This window comes from Serinus canaria, chromosome 17, assembly GCF_022539315.1.
Source record: "Serinus canaria isolate serCan28SL12 chromosome 17, serCan2020, whole genome shotgun sequence".
NCBI classification, from domain to species: domain Eukaryota; kingdom Metazoa; phylum Chordata; class Aves; order Passeriformes; family Fringillidae; genus Serinus; species Serinus canaria.
In genome coordinates this window covers 10,991,509-11,012,626 of record NC_066330.1, presented here as the reverse complement: position 1 = coordinate 11,012,626, position 21,118 = coordinate 10,991,509, and the positions used below count along the sequence as shown (strand labels likewise).

At 58.4% G+C, this 21,118-nt stretch overlaps 3 protein-coding genes across 9 annotated transcripts in view; 1 reads left to right on the top strand and 2 right to left on the bottom strand.

Moving 5' to 3' along the window:
• The window catches only part of ABCA2 (ATP binding cassette subfamily A member 2), a 34,464-nt gene extending 26,800 nt beyond the window's left edge, over nt 1-7,664 (bottom strand). For 4 of the 7 annotated variants that reach the window (XM_050980955.1, XM_050980959.1, XM_050980958.1 and 1 more), the window contains exons 1-2: nt 7,418-7,663; nt 74-167 (exon numbers count right to left, since the gene is read on the bottom strand). The gene's annotated coding sequence lies outside the window, so the exon portion shown is untranslated. Of the gene's footprint in view, nt 1-73; nt 168-7,417 lie in introns of all 7 variants that reach the window. The other 3 variants (XM_018917921.3, XM_050980957.1, XM_050980960.1) reach the window with 2 other exon arrangements.
• A 3,058-nt stretch (nt 7,665-10,722) lies between these two features.
• FUT7 (fucosyltransferase 7) lies at nt 10,723-13,717 on the top strand. The gene is made up of 2 exons (XM_009093544.4): nt 10,723-10,853; nt 12,365-13,717. Exon 2 carries the CDS (start codon nt 12,409-12,411, stop codon nt 13,450-13,452), a length of 1,044 nt encoding a protein of 347 aa, XP_009091792.2. The 5' UTR covers nt 10,723-10,853; nt 12,365-12,408; the 3' UTR covers nt 13,453-13,717.
• A 1,885-nt stretch (nt 13,718-15,602) lies between these two features.
• Nucleotides 15,603-20,862, bottom strand: LOC103819200 (POU domain, class 5, transcription factor 3). The gene is made up of 5 exons (XM_030232175.2): nt 20,365-20,862; nt 18,734-18,845; nt 18,202-18,332; nt 17,523-17,687; nt 15,603-16,765 (listed from the first exon to the last, which is right to left on the bottom strand). The coding sequence occupies exons 1-5, from the start codon at nt 20,860-20,862 to the stop codon at nt 16,514-16,516; spliced, it is 1,158 nt and encodes a 385-aa protein (XP_030088035.1). The 3' UTR covers nt 15,603-16,513.
• Between the last annotated feature and the right edge of the window lie 256 nt (nt 20,863-21,118).

Genomic DNA, 21,118 nt, shown 5'->3' with positions numbered 1-21,118 from the left:
GGAGCACCTCCCCAGGGCCCCAGGATGCCCCCAAGTGTGGGAGTGCCCCAAGCAACGCCTTGCTGGGACTTACCTTCCTTCACAGGGATGGTGGGCTTCTTCTGCCGCAGCCCCAGAAGGATGAAGAAGAGCACCAGGGGGATGAAGATCTCAAAGGCCAGTACCCACTGGGGATGACACAGAGCAGAGGAAACAGGATGCTTAGGGACAGAACACAGCCACCTGGGCAAAGCACAGGCAGTACAGGGGCCCCCAGGCATTGGTGCAGTGCAACACTGTGTCCACACATTGCAAATGGCTGGTGGCTCTGCCACAGCTCAGCCGGCGGCAAACAGGTACCTGGGCATCCCACAACCTCCTGTCTGCACCACCCTGTCCAGAGCACTGCAGGACAGGGCAGGGTAGACAGAGGGGATGGATCCCTCCTCCAGCAGTGCAAACACTCTGCTGGGGCTTGAGCTCAGCCTCAAAGGTCCATCATAGCTGGAGCTGCCCAGGGAGAAGACCTCAAGTTCTGATGGCTAGCCACTGTTGGATCTCACAAGGATCAACAGCTGAGTCCAATAGCAGAGTTCAGCTCAGGCAGGCCTTGACACCAGCTCCAGGTGCAACTGGGCCATCCTGGTACCCGTTCCATGCCCTCCCAAAAGGCTCTGGCTGCAAGGAATTTCCACTGGCAGCATATGGTAAATAACAGCAAATCCCTAGGAATTCCTGGCTGCAGTGGCTCAGAAGTCTCAGCTAGGCTCTGTGCCCAGAGGCCCTGGGGATAGGGATCAGCATCTCCAGCTTTGGGCAGGAGCAAGCAGCCAGCGCGCTGCCAGCACAGCTGCTGCCACTTTGCACTGGAGTGCCCAGAAATGGCACAGCCCCGCTGCCCAGCAGCAGGGAACCACTGCAGGCTCAGAAACTGAGGCACAGGGTGAGGTGAGCCAACTTCAACTCACTCCAGGGCCAGATCAGACCCAAGGCAGCTGCTGACACCCTGAAACTGCTGCCACCCATGGGCACGGCAGGGCCCAGCTCCACTGCTGGGAAGGTGCTTTCTACACCACCCACACTGGCCTCCCAGTGACCAGTGCCAATGAGCAAGCCCATGGAGAGGCAAGAACGGACTTTAATTTGAAGGATGCAGCTGCCAACAGGTGACAGGGTCAGGCCCTGTGTCTCCAACATTACCTCCACGTAATCCCTCATTCAGGGGCTGCCAACACTCTGTCAAAAAAGTCAGAGCAGCCCCAAATGGCAGCGAGCAGAGGGAGCCCTGCACCCAGGTCCCTGCCAGCAAATGGCTACAGTGCTGCTTTTGTGCGATGAGCACAACTGCACCCATGGATGCTGCCCGTGCTGCACTCACCATGCCAGAGTTCCTGGTTTTGGAGAGGAAGAAGAGCTGGAAGAGATGGAAAATGCCTCCAGGAGCAGTGCCTGAGAACTGTCATCTTTATGACAACACCAGTCCCAGGGAAAGTCCCTGGTGTCACTGTTCCTGCACAAAGCAGGATAGCAGGGGACACCCTGACACACACTGCTGTCCCGTGGTCCCTGCCCAACCCCCTGCCTGTTTACCAGGCACACAACGGGGCCTCTGTGCCCAATCACCAGGGGGACCATCCCCACATGCTGGCCTGTACCAGGCTCATGTGGGGACTGTCCTTGGTGGCAACAGCTTGTTGGAATCTAATTGCTGTTATTTATTTTTTGACAGGGGTCATTGACTTTTGCTCATCTCCATTCCCAGAGATTTCCCTTGTCCCTACCCCTTGTCCCACATATCCCAGTGTCACAGCAGGCCATCCCACACCTTTGGTACCCACAGTGGCATGGTGATAGGCAGACATGGTAGCTGATGGCAATCTACCAGGCTGCACCTCTAAGACTGACCCTGCCCCCCTGGTCCCCAGGGGCACTGGCATGCAGCAGAGCCCAACGGAGCCTCAGACTTCCAGAGAGGCACAAGGCCAGGACACCTGCACAGCGTGGGCATGTCCAAATGTCCTGTCCCCCAGCGTCTTGCATCCCCACCTGCAGGTGCAAGACGCTGGGGGACAGGACATTTGGGGACTGTGTGAGGAAGCAAGGAGGAAAGGCCAGGATGCAAGCAGATGAGAAGGAAATGCTCCCCAGTAGGTAGGAAAGGGCCAAGGAGAGGAGAAGAGAGGGGCTGGTGCCTGCCAGCAGCTGGCCATGAGTGCAGCTAGTCTGCCCTGCTCTGTCACCCATCCCCTGCCCCCCTCCTCTCTTGACGAGGGCACAGGTGCAAGACTGAGGGTGGGACACTGGTCCCAGGAGTCCTTGTACCAGGTGACAATGGCTGTGGGGCCAGGGACAGCTCCTGGGTGGTGGCATTCTCTTCTTCCACATCTCCTGCCACATGTTCATTTCAGCCTGGTTGTATGTGAGCAGATGAGGTCATAGGCGCTGTCCAGATTTGGACAAGTGCTGGGTGTCCACCTGCCACCCTACAGACAGTGGGGTAACTTGCCCTTGGCTGGAGTTCAGCCCTGCCCTTGGCTGGAGGCAGGGGTGGTGGGGTCCTGCCCAATTCCCCCAGCAGGGAAGCAGAGCTGGTTGGGTGCTACAGCAGGGTGCTGGCCCTTGGCAGAGGCACATGTCTTTCTGGGAGCATTGGGACAGTGATTCAACACCTGTGCCCATCCTTTGCCACGCTGTCAGATGGGAGCGAGAGGATGCTAGGAGGCTGAGCAGGATGCAGCAGTGCCTGCTGCGACACACAGCTCCAACACAGCCAGGTCAAAAGGCCAGATAAGCACCACAGCACAGTGATGCAAACAGAGCAAACAGCCCAGCCCAGCACAATGGTGCCACCGTGCCCATGCTCCAGCCACCACTGGGACAGCTGGGAGATGTGCTGGAGCCAGGGTCAGCAGAGACATGGGTGTCAGGTCACGAACAACTGCACAACTCCCCTGGTATCCGCAGGATGTGGCAGCACTCATGTCCCAGTAGCCCAGGGGCAGTCCTCATGGGGACAGCCAGGACAGGCAGAGGCAGCTCTTCCTGTCCAAGGCTGCCACCCAAAAGTCCACTCAGTTCTCTCCTGTGTGCCCCTAGCAATGCCTGATGCCCACAAGCCACAGCCTCTAGCCAGCATGGTGTGGGAGAGGGGCAGTCAGGGACCGGGCACCCCCATACTAAGACTCTCAAGCTGGCAACTCCAGCGACATCCCTGCTCCCCAAACCTGCCATGTCAGTCCCCCTGCCCATAGCCTGGCACCTGCAAGGGGGTTTATTGGCTCCAACACAGGTGAAGCAGCATCACACACAGCATCCAAAATCACCAGAGGACAGGGCAGGGTCTGCCTGTCCTCCTCATAGGAGGAAGGAGCTGCTGCCTACTCCATGCCAGCCTCTCTACCCATGCCAGTGCTGCCCACAGTGCCAGCAAGAACTGGCAATAGGTGCTGGCCTGCAGGAACCCTGAGGGATTGGGCTCTCAAGTCCTGCAGGATTCAACTTTTCCAATAGCATTTTAAGGCTGCAGAAATACCTTTAAATTTTCATGGCCCCACACTTTAATCACTGTTAGATGCTCACTTTTGCCCGCAGCCAGAACGTAAAGGCAGGTAAAACTGTGGTCACTGGGAAAGATGAGCTCGAGAGCTCTGGGGCAAAATAGGCCCCAAAACACATGAGGCTGTACCAAGCTGCCCAGCTCAAGTGGAAATCTGACCACTCAAGTGGGGCCTGAGAGACTTCCCTCAAGGTCACCTGCCCCACGGGCTCAGAAAAGGCCAGATCCAGGGGCTGCCAACTCCCATCCTGCCAAGGCCTGGCTGCCCTCACCTCTGCCTCGGTCACTTCCAGTTATGCCCATCTGTCCCACTACCCCCTGCCTCCATCATGGACACATCCCCACCCCTGACAGCCCTGGCATGGCAGCCTGGGGTCCTGCCTTGGGGAGGCTGGAGGAGCAAGAAATTCCTGTCAACAACTTTCCTGAGCTGAGGACCCAGGAACACCCACTACGGTTCTCCCCATTCCTGAAGTGTCAGCCAGGCACCTGTGTGATGGGCCAAGAGGGCACATCATTGTCAGTGCCCTGTGCAAAGGCCACACAGCACTGGGACATGGACACACTCCCACTGGCACAAGATGCCTGACCTGAGCACAGGGTCATGCCAGCAGCCAGTGTGGATGAAGGTGTTCCACAACGGGTGCGCCCCAGCTGCCACGCCAACAGGGACTCAGAGAGACACTGCTGAGCCACCACACCCCTGCCAAACCCATACTTCCCCTCCCTACACCTGCTGCAAACAAGGAGAGGGCAAAGAACACCCACAGCCAGGGCAGCACCCAACTGATTCCTGCTGCAGGATTCAGTACCAGCATCTTCCCAGCCCTGGCAGCAAGTGCAGCAAAGGCCACAGGCACAGGGTCCTAGGGACACTGCACCCCAGCAGAGGCAGTGTTACAGCCCCCCAGCACCCCAAATTTCAGCCTTTCGTTTTCTGGCAGCATCAGTTTCCCCCCAGCTCTCTGCCACCAGCCAGGGGGAAAGGACAGATCTGCCAGCTCCTGTGTGGAGAGTTTTCCACCTTCAGGACAAAGCGCAGAAGGCACAGATCCTGCATGGAGCAGAACAGCCACATTGCTATCAGTTCTCCCTATACCCCTTCTCTCATTCCACGGCCCGTGCCACAGGGAGCCCCATCAGTGCGCTGCAGCACCAGAACAGCACAGAACTGCTCCCACCATTCCCCCAAAAGAGCCTTGACCTACCCACCAACCCTTCCCCAGGACCAAGCAAACTGGCAGCACACTTCCATCACTGAGAGCTCCAGCTGTGGCTGCCTGCCTATCCCAAATGAATGGGTACAAAGAGCCCCAAGGCAAGAGGGTGAACACCCTGAACTGTGCCTCTGGTGACTTTTGAGAAAGCACCTGGTAAACCTTACATCTAACATAGGTTTAAACCGGATACCAAAGTCATGGGAGAGCCCATCCTTTAACAATTCCTGTCTGAGCAGACTCAAGGCACAGCCAGCAATCCCCAGGGCTGCCATGGGCACCCTCAAGGGACCTCACAGCTCAGGCTTCCCTCTGTCAAGAGCCACTGTTCTGCTCAGACCTCCATCATCCCAGGGTTATGCTCTGGGAAGAATAAAGTCGTGGCCAAAGCCCAGAGCAGTCCCTGGAACAGCTCAGCCACACTAGGCAAGGTCCAAAGCCACCATGGGCTGGGAACAAGGCCTTACAGAGGTGCCACTGACTAGGGACAGTGCCTGGCCATGCTGTAGGTCTCCCTGCACCCACCATCCACCCATAAGTGGCCTGGCAAAGTCCTCACCTAAATAATGAATATTAATTATGAATAAATGAATAAAGTCTGCCTGTGAATATGAAAGTCTGTCTAAACTATGAATAAAGTCTGTCCCAAAACCATGGCTGCACCCTACTGCAATCCTGCTCCTGAACAGCCCCTGCTGCCAGGGACAATAGGGACACCCCCAGGCCACCAACACTCATAGGCAGAACACAGAACTGCTCCAGTTTCCAAGTCTCAGCCCAGAGCCCTCAGTCAAACCTGAGGTCTTTGCTTCCCACCCTACCCTGCAGCACTGGGTTTGCTACTCCACCTATTGCCGGGAAGGGAGCACATGGTGGCAATGACTGACCCCAGGGGAGCATCTGCAGCACGAGGATGGACCAAAAGGCAGCTGCTGTGCCCACACTCCCTCTCTGCGGCTGGGAGAAGCCCAGCAACCCCCAACTCTGCCTGCCCCTGGATGAACACCAGGGGCAGCAGCTGCTCCAGTCCCCCAGCCTCTGGCTGCTGCAGTAAGATCACCCCAGAGGGAGCTGGTTTCTCACAGTGAAACATCCATCTGCAGCTATTGCCAGGACAGACTCACACTGGGGAACCCACCGCTGAGTGCCAGGCACAGCCACCACACAGGACCTGGCTCTGCCCTGGTCAGCCACCACTGGCAGCTCAGCCCAACACTACTCAGAGAGGGCAGAGCTCCCCACAGAGTGGGCAGGATAATGGCCCCTGTGCAGACCAGGGACACCAAGTGACTCTGGGATTCACACACAGCAGTAGCACAAGGAAGGAGGTGATATACACAGGGCACATGCATCCTCAGGGCACAGCCATCCTAGGGACTGCATCAAATCCATCCATGAGCACCCACAGCACTGGGACCATCTCTCGCTCTCTCGTCCTGGCTCACAGCTGGTCCCCCTGCACTCATGGCATCGCTGGGTGGGCAAGGAGGGGTGCTCCATACCCTGCCACCCTGTCTGAAGCAGTGGCCCTCCAGCAACAGTCCATACACATGGAGGTGATGCCGCCTAGGCTCCTCATTCTCCTCCTCTGGCCACAGCTTCCTGTGCTGCATCCCCACGCTTGCCCACGGGGCTGGTAGGGAGGGTCACGCAGAAAAGGGCCCCCAAAAACTGTGTGCACCCCCACTCTGTAACCCAATGGCCATGGAAGCCAAGGCCAGGTCAGCCAGTGTATGCCAGGGCCCAGCTGTGCCATGCTGCTCATCCTTGCAGGCAAGGGTACGACATAGCCCCTGCCATGGCCACACAACTCTGCTCAGGGTAAAGAGGGGCGATGACTCAGCCAAACAGTATCATCCCCCTCATCCATTTTGGGGGCACCGGGGCTGTCAGTGCAGGGAAACCTGCCTGCAGCACCAGGCTCATCCCTGCTCCTGTCACAGGAGTCTCTGCTGCTCCGGGTACCCGGACGCGGGGTCTGGGGCTGGTGGCAGCCGGTGAGGAACAGCAAGATCGGGCCTGCGGGATAACTGGGAAGGGAAAAGAAAAGCGATGCCTGCTTGGGAGCAGCAGCTCGTTCCCCTCCCCCACCGGCTAAAAATAACCGGCTCCCTCGGGCCGCGCACCTACCCCCTGCCCACAGTGCAGGATCCCACGGAGGGCTGATGGATGACCCCACAAGGCAGCCTGCGACAGGGTGGCAGCGGCCCCGAGGCCCCAGCACGGTCGATGCCATCTTGCCCCTTCTGCCAGCCCGGGAGGGACACACACCAGCCCCCCGGCCCCCAAACCCACGAAGAACCTTTTCTCCTGCCTACGGGAGATAGGCGGCTCCGACCCACATATGGACTGAGAACCTATTTATACCCGGCGGGTATCGGGGCTCGGGGAGCGATACACCCCAGGGGGGCGACATCCAGCCCCCCTCCTCCTGCGGCCCCCGGAACCGGGCGGCCTCACGGACACGACAATGAAGCGGGAGAGCCCCAACTGTTGCTGCCACACAGAGGCCCGGGGGCCCGCCGGGCCGGAGGATTTGTGCACGGGCGGCCCGAGGCAGGCGGACACCGCCTGTCCGAAGGACTGGGGGCACCCTCCGGTACCACTTTCGCGCGGGGCCCGGCCTCGCCCCTCGGGGCTGCAGGGCCCCCCCGCCCCCGCTCACCGGGCTGCGCCGCTTCAGTGTCACGTTCTTCCAGAGCAGAAGATGGAGCTGATGCACGAACCCCATGGTCGGGTCGGGCCGGCTCCGCCAAAGGGCAGCGCCGCGCTCAGCTCCGCGGTCACCCGCGGCCCACCGCCATCCCCTCCCAGCCGGCGTCTACGACTCGCCGTGGGTCGCGAGGAAGCGGAGCAGCCTCGGCCCAGTCCTGGCTCCGCCGCACCCGCCCCGACCCTGCGCAGCACCAGCACCACCCCCAGCCCGCGGCGGCCGCCCCTTAAAGGCACCGCCGGACCCGCCCGCTCCGCTCGCGCGGCGGCCCGGGCACAGCGTGGCCCGGGACCGGCTCATCCCCGCAACAGTGGCCCCGGTGCTGACTGTGCAGAGCGGGGCTGCTGCCCCAGGGGCCGGGTAATCCTCGCTTCCCTCGAGCCACCGCCCTCCCGCACCTCAGCCATACACAGGACACCTCCGCGCTTCTGCCCCTGGTGCTCCCCCAGGACCGGAAGGACTAACCCGTGGCTGCGGGACCCGTGTACCACGCTGCCACAGCTGTGCCTCCTCTTGCACGCCGCCCACCCTGCTCCTGCCTGACCGGTCCCACAGGCATGTGCTGGGACGTCCACGGGTGTTTTTGGAAGGACCAACCTGCTGCCACATCCGTGTCCTGTCAGCTCTGAACCCAGGGCTGGATGACCTCAGCAGTCAACCAAGCCAGCTCTCCTTCTTAATCCCATTCACTCTTCTTCCATCCATCCTTTTTCCTGCCATTCATCCATCCTTCCTCTTATCCATATTTCCTTACATCTGTCCATCTGTCCTCCCATCTGTCCTTCCTTCCTTCCATCCTTCCTTCCATCCTTTCTTCTTTCTTTCCTCCTTCCTGCCATCTTTTTTCCATCTGGCCTTGCTTTCATCCATTCCCCCATCCTTCTTTCCCTTCCTCCCTTTTCTTGTTCCTCTGGTTCTCTCCATTTCCCACCTCCTTCCCTCTCCCTGCTCTCGCTCAGCCTTCTCTCCCCCTCCCCTCTCCTTTCCTTCAGCTCTCTGTAACCATCTCATTCTCCATGCTCTTCATGGGCCAAGTGTAGCCAGAAGCAGTGAATCCTCTCTGGCCGTCCCAGCCTCAGTGGTGCTGCCAAGGATGCCTGTGCTCAGGGCAGGCCCTTCGGCAGCTGCCGGAGGCTAACAAAAGCTCCCCTTGTCCAACACAAAGCAGCATTATTCCCCAAACTTCTGGGCAAAACACTGCTGAGGTCCAGGAGGACAAAGGATGCCTGGTGATGTGGTGGAGAGGCTCTGTGTGCCCAGCTCCATGCTCTGGTGAGGGTGATTGGTTTGTGAGCATTGCTGGGTGCATGGGCAGGGCTACAGGCAGCAGAGATGCCCAGAGCTGAGAGGAGCTGGGCTTTTACTAGGTCCCTGGGGAAGGAGGGATGCAGGCAACCTGGACTCCTTACAAAGAATTGTGCATGGTTTGCCCACAGCGCACACAAGAAGCATCTCCAAGCCCCTGACTTGTCCCCCCATATGGGGGGAACCATGGGTGGGTCAAAGCCCTGTCCTGGGTCTCCGGCACCTTCCCTCCTGCTGCCCCTGGGTGGGTCTTGGGGAGCTTCACAGCTGCTCTTCTGTTTGGCATCGCCATGAAAACCCCAAGAAGCCAGAAAGAGACAGACCCAGCAGTGTACCACAGGGCAGCACAGTCCTGGAGACACTGTGGCAAAAATCCTCCAAGGACCTAGGGCCTGATGCCCAAGGCCCAACCCTTCCCTGTTCTAGACGCTCCAAAGACCTTGTGGCCTATCTCCTCCATGGACAAAAGGTCCTGAAGACTTGGGAACATGAGTCCTGAGCACCTCTCAGGGGACTTCCTTGTGGGGTGGCCAAGCTCCTGTCTCTGTATAAAGTCATCTGCAGATGGCAGTACCCACACACATCTCTCTGCTCTGTGTTGGTGCTGTCCAGCATTCCTGGTGGTCTCATGGCCTGGCCTCTGGCCTTGATCTCTGCCTAACCCACCTAGGCAGCACTGGCCCTGGCTCCCTGACTGGCTCAGAGCCATGTCCCTTAGGCCACAGGGTCAGGGTGTTTGGATCCACTGGCTACAAGTCCTCCCAGGGCATTGTTCCTGCACACAGGATGTCCTAGGGCAGCAGCTGCACATGACAGCTATTAGGTGCCAAGGAAAAGCTCCCTGGTGCTCTACTAGCTGTCCTCAATGCCCTGTGGAAATGCTGTCTCCAGTGCTGTCCTCCATGGAGGGGAATGGCCCCAGCCCACGTGGCCCTGGGTTCTCAAGCTATGGGGGGGCAGTAGGATGATGCTGAATGCTCCAGCCAGGCAGGGACCACTGCCCACAGACAGCAAGGCTAGGGCAGGCAAGGCTCAGAATGGTGCCCTGGGAATGGACTGTAGTATCTGGGCTCTCAATCATGCAGGGGAAGAAATGCAGAAAAGGAGTGAGAAAAGATGACAGGAAATGGACACTGCTGTGGAAGAAGGAACACCCTCCCTTGGGGCTGGAGCTGGCCTTTGAGGGTTCTTGGGTGTCACTGAAACCACAGAGCCCTGCTATACTGTGGCATGGTGGCATGGCATTGTGCCCAACAGGGATCCCAAGAGGCTGGCAGCCAACAGGAATGAGAGTGCAGATCCCAGGGGTACTAGAGCAGCCTGAGAACCCCCATGGAGCAGTTTGGAGCCCTGTTCCCAGCTCTGTGTGTGCCAAAGTGTAGGGCATACCCTTACCAGCTTCAGGGACAGTGCTGCACACCTTGATGCTCCTCTCCTTGCCTCTGCCTCAGTTTCCCCATCTCATTTTGCCTACCAGGGCTTTTATAACTTTTCAGATTTGGGTCCTGAACAGCAATGCTAACAAAGGACAAAACTGAGCGAGACAGGGAGCAGGGCAGAACTGGGGCAGGGACAGAGAAGGCAGATCTCCTTGTACACACTGCTGAGGCTCACATGTGCCTGCTTCCCCTTTTGCCAGGAAACATCCTGGACAGGACAGTGCCGAGCTTGGTGGCACTTTGAGGCTGTTAGTTGATGGTTTCAGGATGAGTCAGTGGGAGTTGATATCCTGTTTGCAACTAAGCTAAAGGTGGCAGATGGGTGGCACCTCGTCAAGGCCAAGGGCACCTACCCAGCCTTGGGGCACCCACTTTGTTCTGGGCCATGCACCTGCTATGGGGTGCCCATTTGGCCACAAGGTACTCACCCAACCATGGGGCACCCACCCAGTCACAGGGTACCCACCCCCCAGCACAGTGCAGGGGAAGTGCTGGGAACGGGGTGTGCCAGCTGACACGTGGGGCAGGAAGGACCTGCTGTGGGGCTGGGACAAGGCAAAACTGAAAAAAGAGGAAACCCTGAAGTGCCCCAGCCCAGCAGCACCCAGGCAGACGAATCTGGCACCTCGCACACCTCCATCACAGTAAGTCTGAGTCCAACATTACTGACCACTGAGGGGAGAGGGGCTGAGAAATGGGGTGGCCCCTGCCACTGCTAGAGCACGGGTTTTCCTTTCAGAGCATCCCCAAAATAGGGGCAACATTCTCAAAAGAGAAGCAACATTCTGCTGCTGGGGACAGAGACCTAGAGCACTGATGTGCAGTGCAGGGAGCCAGCAAAGTTTTTCCAGCCCTTTCTCCTTCCCATGCCAGATTTGTCTGGAGCTTAAACTTAGCTCATGCATTTTAGCAGGACAGATGGAGTGGGCCAAGGTGGGGAAGGGATTTTTTTGCAGCCAAGCTGCAGTGCTGCGGTGGGTGGAAAAGTAGGGCACTGCTTTCCAGGAGACCCCAATACTGGAGGCACTGGCTCAGCCCCAGCTGGCAGCAGGGTTCAGGCAGCCCACATGTTTCCCGAGGTTTCCACAAAAGGAGAAACCACCTGTGGTGCTGAATGCTCTGAGCCCTGCAGTGGGACCAGCTCTCCAGAGGGAGCTTAAGCTGGTGGCTGGTCCCCAGTGCAGCCAACCATCTCCCTGTCCAGCTCCACCACTGCTCTGCTCCCAGCAGGGCAGCTGCTTAAACCACAGAAGCCTGAGACAGGCAGATGGGCACCCTGGCAGGGTGAGCATCCCGCAGCTGGGGAGCCCATGTGCCTGCAAGCTGAGCCCCACCAGTGGCAGCCCCAAGTGCTGCACTGTCCTCCCTGCTCTCCCTGTCCTCCCTCTCCTCTGTGCTCACACAGTGGGGCACTGGCCATCTCTGACATCCTGACATCATAAAATATGAGTGTTTGGGCCCCAGCCTGCTGGGGCTCCTGATGCCCTTAGGGACTGGGGAGTGCACCCTGACCTGGGGAGGGCACCTAGAGCCTGGGAATTTCCTTGCCATTGTCACAGGAGAATGCTGGGGTGAGCAAGCACTTCTTGGGCAGGACACTGCCAAACTTGGCCCTCATCAGAGTTTTGGACTTCAGAGTCAGTCACCCCATTTTGCAGCTAAGGCGTCACCATGGGGCTATTCAGGTGGGACTGGGACATTGCCTCTTGTCCTTTGGTGCACAGCAGTGGCAAGGAGGGCTGCATATCAGGTTTGACCTATTCTGGGCAAAGCAAGAAGGACTGAGACTGTGGTTGTGTGTCCGGTGGGAAAGCTGAGGCACAGAGCAAGCAAGGACTGCCTATAGTGGGGCCAGCCAGGAGGGGCAGAGTGGCACAGGTGGCTACTTCCCATCAACTCTGCACCTCCCAGCAGCATTTGTGCTCCCCCAGAGGTCACAAGGGACTACAAGAGCATGAACAAAGGCCACCCTGGAGTGACAGCATGTGCATGGGGACCTCTGGCACAGGGAAGCAGAGGGTCCTGGGGTGATGCTGAGGCCTAGGCTTCATGAAGAAGCCCTTTCTCTGGCCCCTCTGGCCACAGTGCCTCCCCATCACCCCTTGTCCCTGCCAAGTCGAGCTGATGGTCCTCAGGGGCCTCTCCTCTCTCACAGGTGTCAGCTCTGTCACCCGATGAGGTGACAGTCAACCCAGAAGCATGCCCTGGGCATTGCCGCTGCGATGGTCACCGTGGGGACGGCCTGGTGTGAAAGCCTTGGTCACTGCTGGGGTGTTTGTAACCACCCTCTGGAACATGAGGTTCTTCCTCAACCCCTCCAAGGGCTCTGGAGAAGAGTTAAAACACAGGGAGCCATTGGTGATCCTAGTGTGGGAATGGCCCTCCAAGCAGGTCCCCAATGTCAGCAGAGATGTGTGCCGTGAGCTGTACAGCATCACAGGCTGCCAGCTCACCACAGAGCGGCAGCTCCTGCACCAGGCCGATGTGGTGGTGTTCCCCCATTCCAGCCTCCAGCCTGGCCGGGACAAACTACCCAAGGAGAAGCTGCCAGGGCAGAACTGGGTATGGGTGTCCCTGGAGTCCCCCTCCAACACTAGAGCTCTAGCGGCATGGAACAAGACCTTCAACTGGGTGATGACCTACAGACAGGATTCGGACATCTTCATCCCCTATGGCAAGCTTGTTCCCAATAGGTCAGCCACTGTGAACATCCCTGCAAAGACCAGCTTGGTGTCCTGGGTTATCAGCAACTACCACAGGACTCAGAAAAGAGCTGAAGTCTACAAAAACCTCTCCAGGTACCTCCATGTGAATATATATGGGAAAGCGAACAACAAGCCCCTCTGCAAGGACTGCCTCTTGTCAACAATATCCAAGTCCAAGTTCTACCTGGCCTTTGAGAACTCCATCCACCGGGACTACATCACAGAGAAACTCTGGAGGAACTCACTGCTGGCCGGCACTGTGCCTGTGGTGCTGGGGCCACCCAGGGCCAACTATGAGCAATTTGTTCCTGCAGACTCCTTCATCCATGTCAATGATTTTGGCTCCCTGGAGGAGCTGGCCACTTTCCTGAAGACCATGAACTCCAGCCGCTACCGGCAGTTCTTTGCCTGGCAGAGGAGGTTCAGTGTGAAACTCTACGCTGACTGGAGGGAGCGGATCTGCGCAATCTGTACGGCCTACCCCCACCTGCACCAAGGCCGCCTCTATCCTGACCTGAAGAGCTGGTTCAACTCCTAGTGTGTGCTGGGACCCTTGGGATGAATGCAGACAGGAATGGGAGGTGCATCCTGGTGCACTGACTAGCACACAGGATGTGAAGAAAGGACAGGAGCCCCCACTCTCCTCCTAACCCAGCTGTTGTCACACTGTGACTTCAAGCAACTCCCTATGACTTCACTTCTTGTGAAACATGACTTATCACCCCAGCCTAACCCTGAACACATTGCCAGGGTGCTGGCAGGACCAGAAGGTGCTTTGGAAATAAATGGCATAGTGCTGCTGAGGCTGTGCACGTGGTGTGGGCAGGGCAGGGGGATGGTGGGTGGTTAAGGGCTCCCCAACCTTCCCTGTGATCCTCAATGTCTCTCCAACACCGTCTGAGTGCCAAAGTCATGGCATCAGAGGCCCTGTGGTGACATTTGTGGCTGGGCTGGAGGAGCAGGCGGCAACCCAGGGGAATCCATTACCCCATGGCCAGGGAGGAAGGACAGCATCTGCTCCCCCTCTTCCTGGCAACACCCATTTCCCGTCCCCCACCCCTGAGCCATGGGTGCCACTGTGCCAGTGAGGAGCCACAGGACAGCGGATGCTTTCAGAACAATCTCAGTGCTGCCAGGCAGGCAGAGGGACACTGTGGTTTGTTACTCCCTCCCTGCTGTTACAGGAAGTCAGTGAGCTGACAGCCTCTGTAGGCTTGCACAACCCTGAAGCAAAACCAGTCTCATGGGCAACTTGCACATGCACACAATTGCACTGGGGAAACCCTGCACAGAGGGCACCCTGCACTACAGGCATCCCAAGTACCCATCTGGGATCAGTGGTGCTGTCGGGGCTGAGCGCCAGGACAAGGGGTAAGATATCACTGCTCCATCCCTTGCTCTTTGCCCCTATACTCAGTGCCTTTAACTCCCTGGATGTAAACAATTCTTTTTTTGTCACAAGCTTCCTTTCCAGTTTTCTTCCCTGTGGCCCTGAAGTCACCAAACCCCATCTCTACCACCCTGTGAGCTGCTGGGCTCCCAGGACTGGCAGCATTTAAGAGTCAGCAGAGGGGACATCCCTTCCCTGGCACTGCCCTGGTGAGGTGGCAGCTGGGCACACTGTGCTCTTCTGACTTCTGTGGCTTCCGATTTCCGCTTTATTTTCTGGGTCAACCAGAAGCGGAACAGGAGGGGTTGTGGGTGCCCACAAACAGATGCTGGGTACTCATGGGCAGGGGTTGCCAGGGTAGCAGAATGTGGGGGTCCCATGGTGGGCTGCAGATCTTGTGTGGCTGCAGGCAGAAAATGGTGGAAATGTGGAGAGGAAACCTTTGGGAGTTTAGATCTGTCTCGTATTTCTGCTCCTGACCTGCCAGCTTCCAGCACCCCTCAAGTGCCAGGCAGCACTGGGCAGCAGCAACAGGGGGCAGTTTCCAATGAATGCCACACATGGCTGTGCCCCTACCCTGTGGGCAGGAAAGTAGGAGGCTCTGGGGAGCAAGCAGGGATGCAGAGGGGCACTGCCCCATAAGGCTGCAATCTAGCCCGGCCCAGCCCTTTTCAGGGTCCCAAGGTGCCCTGTGAGCAGCTGCCTTCCTTACCCCCTATTCCAGGCAGCCATAGAGAGCAAAGCCCCAGCTACCACCCATCAAGCTGAAAAATCAGGGCTTTCCAAGTTTCCCTACAGGCTTGGTAGGGGAAGGGGCCTTGAGAGAACAGACTGGGGGCAAGCCAACTGAGAGTGTGGTGGGAAAAAGTGAAGGGTCATCCCCTAGACATCTCTGCTTCCACCAGCTCAGCTTTAAGTGCCCAATGGACCTGCATGGCTGGGTTACTACACTGCTTCCAACCTTCCCAGCAGTTACAGCACACCAGCAGCTTGAACTGGGTGGAAGATAACCCCCTCCCTTCACTTTTGACCCCCTCTGCCTTGAGGGGCAACAGCTCTGACAAGTTGGTACCACTCCAGGGCCAAGCTGCCACCAGTTGTGTAGGGAGGCCAAGCTGCAGGCAGCCAAGAGTTGAATGTTGCTGACATAATAGAGACATGTCCACCTTCTTAGGGTGCCTTGCTACAGCCCTGCTGTGCCCCTGCATGCAGCCAACCCTCCACTGCTGGGCTGCAGGAGCAGGGATGCAAGGAAGGTAAGGAAATGTTGAACTCATTCTTGCCTCAAAAGAACTCTGAGGTTTATTTCACTGCCAGAGGGAATGTGATTAAGAACAAAAAATATAAAAATCATTCTTAACTACAGCAGGCTGGAAGGCGTGGGGTGCTAGCAGCATGGATAGGGTGATGTAGGTTGCCTGGGCTGGGCCCTCCAGGAAAAAGGTGGTCTCTGGGCAGCTGGGCTGGGGGACAGCGGCTGGAGAGCAGGGGGGGACTGGGGGTGATGCTGGACACAAAGCACTGGGGAGGGTCCCCCCATCCCAAACAAGCCTTTTCAGCTGCTCCACAGAGCAGAGAAGCTCTATTGTGCCACAGGGTGAGGGGTGGTGGGGGGCTCACATTCTCCCCTTGCCCCAGCCCTTGGTTCATCCGGCCGCCCAGGAGGGTGGGCAAAGCCACCTGAGCCATTGGCTCTGGGCATGGCATCCCAGCCCTTCTCTACATGACAGGGCGGAAGGAGACACCTGGGGAACTAGATCACTACAAAAATTTTTGATTTTTAAAAACTACAACCAAAAACCTTCAAAAAAAAAAATCACCACCTCCCCCCACCCTTCCCAAAATCTAAAAAATTTTTTTTCTGCATCTTGCAGGAGAGTGGCTGGGCTGGGGTCAGGCAAGAGCTGAAGAGCACTGGGCACATGTGGCTTCAGAGGGTGCAGTGGGGCAGGAGGAGCTGGCTCCAGGAGAGGTTGGGGGGTGGTCCCCAATGCTGCTGGGACCAGTAAGCTCACATAACAGGGAAGGGCTGGGAGCATCTGCAGAGAGCAGGCACCATCCCTGGGTCAGGCTCTCAGCCTCTCACACCCCATAAGCCACACATATCAGCCCAGTGAGCAGAAGCAGGGCTATGGCTGTATGAGCCAAAGGCAAGGGGGGGCTGCCTCAAGAACACCAGCCCACCTGCAGTGAGCCCACAGCCCCTGGTTCAGTGGCCGCTGTTACTCATGGAGAGCCCAGGCTGCAGCGCTTGTGGGAACATCTCAGCTTTGTGGAAGGTCGGCATGTAGACAGGAGGGGAGGGTGCCAGGCTGTAGCCCTGGGACGTCACTGGGATGGGCAGAGTGGAGGGCACCAGGGGCTGGTTCATGTCATACATCATCCCCTCTGCCTCATTGCCATAGGGCAGCAGCAACCGTTTGCCTTTCTGACGCCGGTTGCAGAACCAGACCCGGACCACCTGTGGGAAGGGAGACAGAGAAGGATGAGGGGGTGACCCAGGCACACCATGTGGGTGACAAGGAGACCCTTCTGCTGGTAGCATCTCCACAGCACCCCAACCTGCCAGTACAGCCCCCTCCCTGTCACAACTCCTTGCTAGGCTCAGCTCAAACCAACTTCAGCCATGACCATTTTCCCACTGCTTCCAGAGGTGAGAGATGACAAAAATGGCAGATGTTAAATAGGAGAGAAGATAACAAATCAAAAGAAAGGCTGCTCTCCAAAGGCTGGTAGTATAGCCAGATGAAGCCAGTATGCAAACTTGGGCATTGTTAGTGGGTTGTGGTTTGTCTCTTCTGGTGAATTTCCATTTCCGAAGAAAAACATTGTACCTATCCATGTGGGTTCTTGGGATCAAAACTCAACTTCTTCGGAGATGAATTAGTATCAAAGGATTACTTTTATCGGATTACTTTCACATAGTTATGTACATATACACAAAGACAGATGCCTGTACCTGGGTCTGGGAATTATTTTTGTCTCTCTGAAGTTTTAAATGTTTAATCTGTGAACAAAAGTCTTCTCTAGAACCAGTGAGTTTTTCTTTTTCATATTGATGAGCCATATATATCCTAACTGTCTGGCACAGCTAAAGGGCAGTTTTTTACATCTCTTTGTGTGTATTTCATTTTTGCTCTGAGCTGAAGTACCAAACTGTCAGGTGCTCAGGAGCTGGAATCTTTAGGGCACCCATCCTCCCCACCCTCCCAACCTACATCTTTATCCAGGTTGAGGTCCTCAGCGATCTGAGAGATCTCCTGGGGACTGGGCTTCACACACTTGCGGAAGAAGCTCTCCAGTGTCCCTTTCACGTTGGTCTCGATGCTGGTCCTGCGTTTTCTCTTCCGGGCTTGGGCTAGTACTTGCTCTGCATTGCACATCTGGGAATGAGAGAGGGAATATGTTTTGTTACCAGGTGGAAGAGTCTCCACCAGGCTTGGAACATGTGTAGCTGGCTGCAGAGCTTGGGGCACAGATTGTGTCCCTGTGACTCTCCACTGAGCATCATTCCACTGTGACTAGAGCCATTCCCAGTGTCCCAACACTGCCAGCAGTGAGGCTAGACACATCTTTCTGCATCCCCCCCAGGTTCCCCAGGGAGCTCAAGTCGCACAATCTGTCTGAGATTCCAGAAGAACCTAACGACTCAAAATGGGAGCTGTCACAACCACAACATATCTCCAGGGGGATTGGGCTTCTTCCCCCAGCCTGACAGAAGGTGATACCCAGTGGTGTGCCCTCAAGCCAGACTTAAGCCATGCAGCAAAAAATGGTGCTGTGCCACAAGATGCCTTCTGTTACCCTCTTCTCTCCCTGAAAGCACATGGGAGAGGGAGGAGAATCTGTGGCTCAGGGCTTGCAGGTACCCGGCTCCCAGCCCCCTCAGCCCTGCACCTCTTGCATGTTGTCCGTGTTCTCCGCCTCATTGAGCCAGCGCTGCAGCAGCGGCTTTAGCTTGCACATGTTCTTGAAGCTGAGCTGGAGCGCTTCGAAGCGGCAGATGGTTGTCTGGCTGAACATCTTCCCTGCATGGCCAAGGCAGGCAAGGCATTACACACCACACAGCTTCCCTGCCAGCAGCATCCCAGGATCACCACCCCCAAGCTTGCCCTGTTCCTGGGAGTCCATGAAAGGCATTCTCCCTGTTCTTTCACCACGGATTTAAAGCCCTGATATACGTCTCAATAAGCAACTGTAGCTATTTTAAACCAGTTCCCAATGAGCTGGAAGCTTCTCACCGCAGATGTGGAGATATCCCTCCAGGAGCCCTAGCCGGGGACTGGAGATTGATGCCTCCTTTGCAGGTCGTTAAGGAGCAGAAATCATTATCTCAAGTGATTTCAAATCCCTCGCTGGCCTCTCCCTTCCCACCGGCTGTGGGGTAACACCATGGGTCTTTCCTCCCCCCCCACCCCCGAACCCTCACCGTAGAGGGTGCCCAGCGCCAGCCCCACGTCAGCCTGGGTGAAGCCCAGCATGATGCGCTTGTGCTTGAGGTCCTTGGCGAACTGTTCCAGCTCTCCTGAGGTTGGCGCATCCTGGCAAGGGCAGAAAGACACTGAGAAGGGACAACTCGTGCCCAGGGTCTGTTGGGGTCCCCGAAGGACAGAGGCAGAAGAGGGTCGGCTGAGCCCACGAGCACTGACACCGACCAGGCTCACATAGGACCCACTCCCGCCAAGCACACTGGTCTGCTCGACCCAATCTGGCGCGGCGACGGCCAAGGGTAGCACAAGGGCACCAAGAGCTCCTGCTCTGCCTTAACACGCCTTGGAAATTGTTCCCTTTGTCCTCTGGCTCGCGCCCCCTGACCTGACCAGAGGCAACACTAATGATCACATTGGTAGAGCCTCACGTTTGCCCGATTTACTTCCCCACGGCTCTCGGGCTCTGAGGCAGCCCCTCACCAGTCTCTCTACCCCCTGCATTTGGAGCAGGGAAATGACTCCCGTGAAGAGAGAGACAAAAGAGCCCCTGAGCCGCCTTAAATTTAAGCGCCTCTTTGCTACCCGCCGGCTATTTCGTTTTGGCAAGCGGCTACCCAGGCGCTTCCCACCTTCCTGCCGCGCAGCCTGTAGCCTCTACGGGGTCATTATGAAGTTTTTTACTCAATTAACAAGTTTTCAGCGGTGTTTCGGGTTCTTCAGGAGTTTTTCCTGTCAGCGGGCAACGGCTATTAAGTTTCTGGCGTATAATCGGCACCGGTAAACTAAAGAGCGTCCCTCCCATGAAGGAGGGAAGCCGTCCCAGATCACCGTCCCCGCAGATAGAAAACGCCATTTATGTCCACTTCCCACCCAGAGCGGCCGGTTGCGGCCCGAGGGCACACACGCATAGTTCGTGGCGTGGGACCTCCCACAGCTCTGACCCACTGGCGGTAGTGCGAATCCTCCCCAACCCCGACAGGGACCAGTCCCCGGCATCGGCCGCCGCTTGTCTCCCCGGAGCGGGATCGTGATACATCAACATTGAAAATACTAAAAATTACCCCAAACTACAAATTTAGTCGTGCCGGGAATCAGCCCTGCTGACCCCGTCTTCCTCCCGCGTTTATCTCCGGGCTGTCTCTACCCCAGCAAACTTTAGTGCGTGTGGAACGGCGGGCGGGGACGCAGCCGACCGAAAGGGGACTGAGGGGGCTGGCCAGGAGTCCTCGGTGACCTCGCAGCGCTGCCCCGAGTATCACGCCGGAGCCCACCTTCGACATCGCTACCCGGGACGGCCCCGATGCATCACGTACGAGAAGCTGCTCTCCCGAGTTCCTTAAACTCCCCACCTTAACCCAAAGCAGCCTCCCCAAGGCTCTCCCCGTGCGGAGAGTCAGACACATGCGGGACGAGCCCCAGCGCTGGGTCAGGGCTTCTCTCGGGGGCACTCGACGGCGGGCCCCGACAGATGGCACCGGCAGGTCTCGGCGGTACACGAGAGCAGACGGGCAGCTCCTGCCGACGGGGCGGTGAACCGCGGCTCCAGACGGAAAGGAAAGCCCCAGGGGCACACCGCGTGCAGACGGCGGGAGCGGGGCAGGGCAGCCCGGCCCGTCCCGTCGGGTCTCACCTCCTCACCGCTGTCGCTGGAGTGTCCGCCCTCGCTGGCGGCGCCGCTGGAGCTGCCGCTGCTGCCCAGCCCCGACGGGCCGCCGGAGCCCGGCTGCAGCGCGGAGGGGCAGAGCTGGGAGCCAGGGAAGGCAGGGGCAGCCGGGCCAGGGAAGGGCGGCCCGGGCAGGGCGGCGGGGCCGGCGGGCGCCGGGCCGGCCCAGGGCGGGAGCGGCCAGGCCGGGCCGCAGCAAGCGGCGGCGCGGGGCTCGGGCTCGGGCTGGCTGCAGGGCCGGCCCGGGCGCGCCTCCACCTTGGTGGGTGGCGCGGGGGCGGGCGGGGGCAGCCAGGCGCGGGCCGGCGGCGGGTCGCGGGCGGGCTCGAGCTCGGCGGTGGCGGCGAAGGGGAAGAAGAGCGGCTGAGCGGGCGCTCCGTCGAAGCTGCCGCGGGGGAAGGGAGGTCCGGCGTCAGTCAGAAGGCCGAAGGGGGCGGCCGGCAGCCCCCCGTCCGGGCTGAACATGCTGCCCGCTGCCCTAGGGCTCCATGCGGGGGCTGCCGGCCGCTGCCTCCCTGCTGGGGCGCCGCTGGGGCCACTGAGAGCGGCGGGGCCGGGCCGGGCCGGATGGAGATGGGCCCCGGCCCCATTGGACCCCGCATCGGTGGGTCGGGCGTGAACTTGATCCCCCAGGGGGGCGGGGGGCACGGAGGTGCTATGGGAGGGGGCTGCGCCGGCCCGCACCTAGCGCCGGTGGGGTGGTGGACGGGGCGGCCCCGAT